Source organism: Halyomorpha halys, unplaced genomic scaffold (genome assembly GCF_000696795.3).
Source record: "Halyomorpha halys isolate HHAL.00 unplaced genomic scaffold, Hhal_1.1 Scaffold22.1, whole genome shotgun sequence".
Taxonomy (NCBI): domain Eukaryota; kingdom Metazoa; phylum Arthropoda; class Insecta; order Hemiptera; family Pentatomidae; genus Halyomorpha; species Halyomorpha halys.
The window spans coordinates 221,852-229,948 of NW_027104816.1; the positions used below are offsets into that span (position 1 = coordinate 221,852).

Sequence of the window (8,097 nt, forward strand, 5' to 3'; positions counted from 1 at the left end):
AATAGATGTTATGTGTGCCTGTAGTGTTTGTGATGCATTAGTTGGGTCGTTGAACTAATTTTAAAATGAAAAACAACATATATTGGAGAAGATATCGATCCTATTCTTGAATAGTGTCACATTTGAAGAAAAACAAAGTTTTTATTTATTTTTAGTTTGAGTTATTCCATAGATTGTACCATTGACTGGAGTTAATTTGTAACAACTCTCATAGGTTTAGATAGACTGTAGAAAGACCCAAGAAAAAAAAAAGTAACCGCTGACTACATTACTATCTTTGGAATACGTTTTGCTCTAAATAAAAGCAATTTTAAAATATGAAGAAGATGATCAGGGTTGCGGGGTATTATGGTTGGCGTTACTACTGCACATTCCAGTTCCATTACTTTGATCCTTAACTGTGAGTCCGCCAAACATTATCTGTTCCAACAGGGTCCCAAACCGGTATCCTTAAATTTCACAATAACAGTTACAATATAATTTTAATTTTTCATATTAAAGGATAATTGTTATGAAAGAATTTTCATATAAAAAGATTACTTGAGAAAAAATATTGAACAGCTTGTAAACAATAAAAATTGTTCTTTGAAGAAATTCATACTTAGTGTTTATTTTTTTAAAGGAATAAAGACTTTTGGGATCCCGTGGCCAAACCATAGAGTAATTTATATGATATTTGTTGTCATAGCGAAATTGAATCTAAATTCTAAAATTGGATTTACTATCTTTCAAAAGTGTACAAAATTGTTGCTGCAGAATCTAAAATCAATATTTTAGGTGATTGTTGGTGAAATATGAAATAGAACAAATTTCAAAACACAACTGTTGAATTTTCACCAAAAAGATCATATTGTGCTGTTTTCCTATTTAACATTTCGATTATTAAAGACCGTTTTATCATATATATTATATTATAGGCCGTATGATGTTATATATTCTATATATTATCGACCACGGCCTATTTATTAAAGACTATGAGTAATACATTATATACTGTACCATATTAATAATACAGAGCATTACATCAATGTATCTTTTCAACTATATATTGCTTCTAAAATAAAAGTAAATAAAAATTAAGTAAATATTTAATTAAATAAATAAAATAAGTAAATCACTTCTAAAATATAATTAAGTCGGTAAAGCTATCATATTGAACAGCCCTGATGAAGCCCTACAAAGTGGGGCGAAACGAAGTATTTTTGTTCCTTTTAACCCACCGCAACCCTGACCATCTTCTTCATATTTGAAACAATACGGTCATTTATCTAGATAGATAGATAGATAATTGACCGTATGGCTTCAGATGGTCAGGGTTGCGGTCAAAATAGAACAAAATAGTTTTATTGTCCGACGTTTCGCCCCACTTTGTAGGGCTTTTCAGGGCTGTTCAAGACGATAGGTTAAACAGACATTGACATACATCTGTTAATCCTTCTAGGCGTCTGAAAAGAAGAAGGCCTCGAGATCTTTTCCTCTAGAAAAGTTATTGGAGTTCTATCAATGGGTAGATTCTCCTCATGTTTGTATCATGTCACTATGTCATCTACAGCAAATTTATTTCTTGTATATATTTTTATACAGTTGTAAATAACAATAAATAAATTATTAAAAAAAAAATTATATAGTGACATAAAACATAAAATAAGGCAAGCTTATTAATGAATTGAAATGATTCCTTTATTGTTTTATTGGTTAATTTAACTAATTTTATTAAAACTGGGCAGAATTGTTTGCAAAAATTTTTAATAAGTAGTTGTGAACCAGTGAGGTCAAGCTGGCCGAAACGTTAGACCTTTAAAGTATTAATAAAGAGTGGTTAGACTTAATTTGATACAATTTATATTATTTAAATGATCATTTTTTTTTTTTTTTTTTTATGTTGCACTCAGCCTCTTTTAAGTTCTTTCCTAACAGAGTTATACTCATTGACGTTTCATGAATGAACTATCTTCCTAATTCCAAATTTCAAAGGTGTTCTTCTCGGAAGGGTTTTAAGGTAGAAGAAGGTAATTTGATCTATAATGGATGCATGGTTGATAGCGTAACTATTTGACTGTTGCAGAAGTCTGTGTGGTTGCCTTTAGTCAAATGAAGCGCGGAGTGTTTGGTAACACATTGTCAAACCGGCTCAAATTGTACTCAAGGTAGTTTGGAGTAATAAAGCCGTTAAAAATCGAATTTTTTTTTCACTTTAAAGATAAAATACTCCGAATAAGTATTGGAAAGGTAAGGTTGACAACCTGTAGAGAGATATTTTATTTACTATGCATATTTTACTATATTTATTTACTATTCATATAATTCTCTAAACCTCCAATTTAAATTCTCTGTCCAATACTACCAGGTTTATCTGACATCTACCCTCCACCTCAACGAACTGTTGCATTTGATAAATCATTTTTTTACCCGAGCTGCATATCTCTGGAACTCCATTCCCTCTAACATACATCTTGTGCCAATCTTTCCCTCGTTTAAATCCCTTATATTTAACTACCTTTTGCTTCAACAATCTGGCCCATTATTATAATAGTACAGATACTTTGGAATTAACTTTTTTTGTTTTTATTTAGTTAGTTAACTGTTTTATGACCAATAAATGTTATTATAAAATTAAAATTGCCTTTGTATTTATTCTAAAGGGACCTAGTCCCAGAATAATAAACTATTTCTTTATTGTGATTTCTTAGCATGTACAGTAATAAATACAGTTTGTAGTACAGAAATACAGTTTGTATTTCATATGTCAAAGAGACATTTTTCTTTTTTTTTATTTTCATTCTTTTCTTCTTCGAAATACCCAATAACATAACAGATATGAAGAAACTTTAATTCAAATATTTTGAAAAACGAATTCTAAGTATGCAAATTAGTACACAATTTAGTTATAAAACTATTTAATTTTTTTTTTCTGTAGCCCTTTTCTAAAATTTTACTCCCCTGTTCTACACAAACAATATCATCATATTTTAATAAAATTATATATAGAGTTATAATATATACCAAATTATAATAAAAAATTCTATAACCTTATGAAAAATTAATCATAAATTTGTTTTTACAGTTAGAATTATAAAAATATCTACTCAAAAATAAAATTAAAATTTATTAAGCTTCTTTCTATTTTGGTTCAAATAATGATTATTATATTTTAAATATAAATAAAACAAATAAATTCATTTGAATACAACAAAACCGGTTTTGTGATTTTTAAAACCTATGAACACATAACGAATTCATTAATGTAAAAGATTTCTTCGAACTTTACTTTAGATGAAAAATATAGTCAACTGCAAATCTGTCCTGTGACGCTAGTCTAAACCCAAATAGATATCAGTCATAATGCAATTCTCTTGTCTACGCTTCGGTTAAATGTTAAATGTAGTTACATTTTTTTAATTCAAGTCAACCTACGTATTTTCTTTTACTGGAAGATCGCTAATCGACCGTGTGTATTATTATGAAATGGAATATGGTCTGAGTATGGTAAAAAAAAAAAATTAAAATATTAAAACAGTTGTCACTATTAAAAAAAGATTTTTTTTTAACCGCACCAGGAACATTTTTCATTTATTAATATTTTCTTTTAATTGTAGTAGATTCCAGTTGAATGTCAGATTTATTTATTAGGGATTGGTATTTTAGAATCATTAGTACAATAGCCCAATATGAGAAAAAATTCCTATATTTCACCCCATTTTTTTATTGTTTTATTTGTTTATGAAAACTATATATAATTAATAGTCAAAATCGATGAGTATGCCAAGTATAGTTGGAGGGAATGAAAAATGGCGGTTGTTTTAAGACGTTAAAAAAAATAATTTTTCATTCCGAGCTCCCTACTGTTAAAACTACCTTCAAGAAAACCTAATAATACATTTTTTAAAGTTGAGTAAATTTAATAAAATATGAGTCTTAACAGAGCGGCTTACGTAGTTATTATAGTTTCCAAGATACCATTTTTAAAAAAATAAAAAAATGTCCTGAAAATCAGTAATTATGAGAAATCTTTATCTCAGGAACCATGAGACGTACAGATGTCTGTCAGCACTAAAATTAAAGCTAGTTTAATGTACTATAAAGTGATTTATGAAGTCTTATATATATCTTCGAAAGATTTATATTTTTCATAATATACGCTAAAATAAATTAATTTCTTGTTGTTCAGACAAAATTTCATATGTAAAATTTATATTCATATAAATATAATGTAACTCTTACGATGATAATCGTAATAAACTACTTTATAGCACATTAAACCAGCTTTACTTGCAGTGCTAATAGACATCTGTACGTCTCATAGTTCCTGAGATAAAGATTTCGCACAGTGAATTCACAAACTTCTGATTTTTCAATATATGCTTCATGAAATGCTGCTTTTTAAAAAACTGAACTGTATTTTGTGAACTATTTTAGTAAATCTAATCTACATTAGTTGATGTTCTATTCGGTTTTCTAATATTGAAGGTAGTTTCAAATATATGAAGCTCCGAATGAAAAAGTAATTTATTTTTAACATTTTGAAACAGCCGCCATTTTCTATTGTTCCTAACTTTACTTGACAGACTCATCAATGCTGACACGAAACTATACATAGTTTTAAATAATAAAAAATTGGGGTTATATAACTTACTTTTTTCTCCCGGGAACTCGTACTGTAATATGAGCATCGATATTTTATAATGATTCATTTCTATAATATGATCTTTAGTTTAACATGTTAAAGCGTGCTAAATGGGAAAACTCATATTAAAGAGAGAAATATTTCCTTGTTTGACCATGTAAAAACGATATAACATATAATATGGTTGAGAGTATGTTAAATGGAGAATGATGTCACGCAACAGACCAGCTGAGCTCGTTACCGTTTTCTTTGTTGTCGTGTTAGGTTACTTCCTCGTATTTTCTGCTTTGATTGTGTACTAATATTGTTTTGGATGTTTTAAAATCAAATAAAACAATGGATGACAATAATAATAATAATGTAATGACAGTAGTGAATAAGCTTATCTCGATTCTCTTCCTCACAAGTTAAAAGATCAATAAGGCACTCAGTAGCCAAACTTTCACACAACCTCTACTTTTCACACGATTTAAGCATGTTGTTATAAATTACTTTAATTTAAGTTAAGTTAAACTTAAATAATTTATAAAAATATTTATTTATAGATAAATAGTTTGTTATATGGTGGTGTATTTTATATTGTTGATAATTTTATAGAGAGAAATAGAGGTTGATGGTTTTAAAATTTAAATAAATAGGTTTGAAATTAAAATGAAGAAAATGACCTGGGCAGAATAGCCTGCAATAAAAATTATAAATTAATGTGAGGAGGAGATTTGTATTAATGATGTCCTTGAAGATGGCTGGAATAGCCGAAACGTTGGACTAGTAAGAAATAAAGTGTTGAGACAGTATTGGATACAATTTGTGGTTTTATTTAATAAATAATTTATAAAGTTAAAAAAACTTAGAAGTAAACAAACATGAAGTTTTGGTTGGAAAGGTTATAAAAAATGTTGCTCAGAAAACCCGCTAGGGCCTCTTATACATTTAACATGGCTCTAAATAAGGCTGTTCACAATCTTATATTTCTAACATTTAACATGGTAAAAAGTTTTACATTTAACACAACAACATGAACATTCCTATTGTTAATAAAAACAAGAAATTTATATTTGTATGTGTAATTTTCTTATAAATATTCTCAATATTGGTTTTCATGCAATAATATGGATGAAAAATAATATTATAATAATATATATGAATTTTATTCCTTGTGTATGTAGTACTATATATATACTTCCTTGTTGCAGATGAGCCACTTGTTCAACATGTTCGTGAAGCAGGTTGCAGAGCATTGCGATTCGTCCAACATGCCCGGTAAGTGTTGCTTCATACGGCTTTACTAAAAGCATTTCCTTCCCTACGTGTATCTTCTGTCCTTCTTTATCCTGTTTCCTTCTCCCAGTTATCTCAAACCTCGCCTGATTGGTTTATGAGTCCGGTTCTCGACCAATGAGATAGCACTAATAGACAGGAATCATTAATTACGATAAATTTGATTGATTTATCGAACTTCTTCTGATGTTTCACAACGTCCTTAAAGTATTTCTATATCAACTAAATTCATTCTTATTAATCGAGTATAATTAATTAATTAGATTGTTTGTGAATTTAAATGAAAAACTATTTGTCATAGAGATATTCAGGGTACTGAAAAGAGTAAATAACTTTCATGTTGAAAATTGATTTGTATTAGTCAAAGAATAATTTTGTGAGTTTTTTTCTATTAATTGGACGTATTTTTAATAAATTATTATTTTATTTGAAAACCCCATTAAAATATTTTCATAAAATTAGTCCAAAAAGTGTTATTTAGATGCGAAAGGTGGCCAACGCCTTGAGGATTTTGAAAATAAAGTATTACGTAAAATATTTTGATCTAAACATAATTAGTTAACCAAATAATTCAGAAGGCTTCCCAACACTGAATTGAGTAAACTGCATTAGGTAAATATGATTCAGGTTACAACATTGCGGCGCATAAGATGGGCATGTAAAGTTGTATGACTTAACGAATAGATCCCTAAAATGTTAATAAACACTAAACCGACGGGTAAACGTCCGATGTGTAGACCGAAACGTAGATGGAAGGATTGCGTTAAGACTGATTCAGTCGAATCTAGACAGAAATTCGAATCATGATAAGGAAGTTACCATTGATATTAGTTTTATATTGTATACAATTGCACATTTTGAACACTCAGCTTTGGAATGGTCAAGAATCAAATGGAACAAATAAATTTTATACAGTGTGATTTTATACAATGCATTTCATTATTATAAAAAATAATTTTTTTTTTCACGATCCAGCCAGCAATGACCACGCGAATTTCATTTCCGATCCATCCTCACACCTTCCGCCTTCCTTCTACTCCAATACCCTTTCATCCTCCTGGACTGTTCCTCCCACTCTTCCTCAGACCATTCTTTACCTCGTCTCTCCTTCTTTCCCACAAGAACCCCAACCTCTTTTAGTTTATTCCCAAAATGCTCTCTATCCAAGCAGTCATCATCCGTTATTTTCAGTCTACCCAGTTCCTCTTTCAATTGTTTTACATATCTCCCTATACTTCTATATCTGCAGACTTTGTTGAAAATTTTCTTATTTAGACTCTTATTTTTCATTCTGACCATGTCCCTGTAAAATTTCAGTCCCCTGGTCCTGATGACTTTCCAGGTCTTCCAAAGTCCTATATATCTCCATATCAGATTTTCTCCTATACCCCTCTTGCGTTATTTTGGGTCCGTGAATCCTCCTCAGAACTTTCCTCTCAATCTTCAGGACACTCTCCAGGCTCGGAACTGTTAATAATTATTTAAAAAAATAAAATAAAGTAAAAAATAATAATAATAGAACATTACACCACTAAATTAAAGTATCTAAATCCAACATAGTCAATAATATTAATTTTTAAAAACTCAAAAATTAGTCTGTTTTTAAAATTAGCTGTTAGTTTTGAAATTATATGCACAACTTTTCCAAATAAATTTCTTAATTAATGAAACAAATTTTTAGGTTATCCATGACAATTTTTTTTTTATGACCCTGCTCCTGGCCATTTCTGCCATACGGAGGTTATCTACGTAGAGTGCTACCCTATTCCAGCCATGGGGGAGGGTAATGTTTTCATTTAGTCAAATTAACCTATTTTGTCTCTTTTTCGTTTCAATTAGAACTGTTACTTATAAATTACCTTAACTCTATTATCACGCACTTATGAACAATTTTATTGTCAATTATTTTTATTTTTCTCAGACTAAAAATTAAAAGAATCTCGGAAGACTATTTCTTTAACTCTTGAATATTCCACAAGCTTCGGATTTTCTACTTAAGATAAATTGATAACTTATTAATTTTTTTTTTATTGTTTATTTATTGTAATTTACAACTGTACAAAATAATACAATAGGTAAATATGTAGTATGTTTCATATTCACTTGAAAATCTTGGGAAGGAACCACCTATTGGTGGTACTTCAAACATTAATTTAAACTAGAAGGTCCCGTGGCCATCTTCTTTTCAGACGCCT

The 8,097-nt window shown here is 29.2% G+C and overlaps 1 protein-coding gene across 1 annotated transcript in view; it reads left to right on the forward strand.

The window, feature by feature from the left end:
• Positions 1–8,097, forward strand: part of Reg-5 (Rhythmically expressed gene 5) — a 304,609-nt gene that overhangs the window by 218,307 nt on the left and 78,205 nt on the right. Inside the window, exon 2 of the mRNA XM_014422890.3 lies at positions 5,818–5,884. Within this exon, the coding sequence (XP_014278376.1) occupies positions 5,818–5,884 (67 nt within the window). The remainder of the gene's footprint in view (positions 1–5,817; positions 5,885–8,097) is intronic.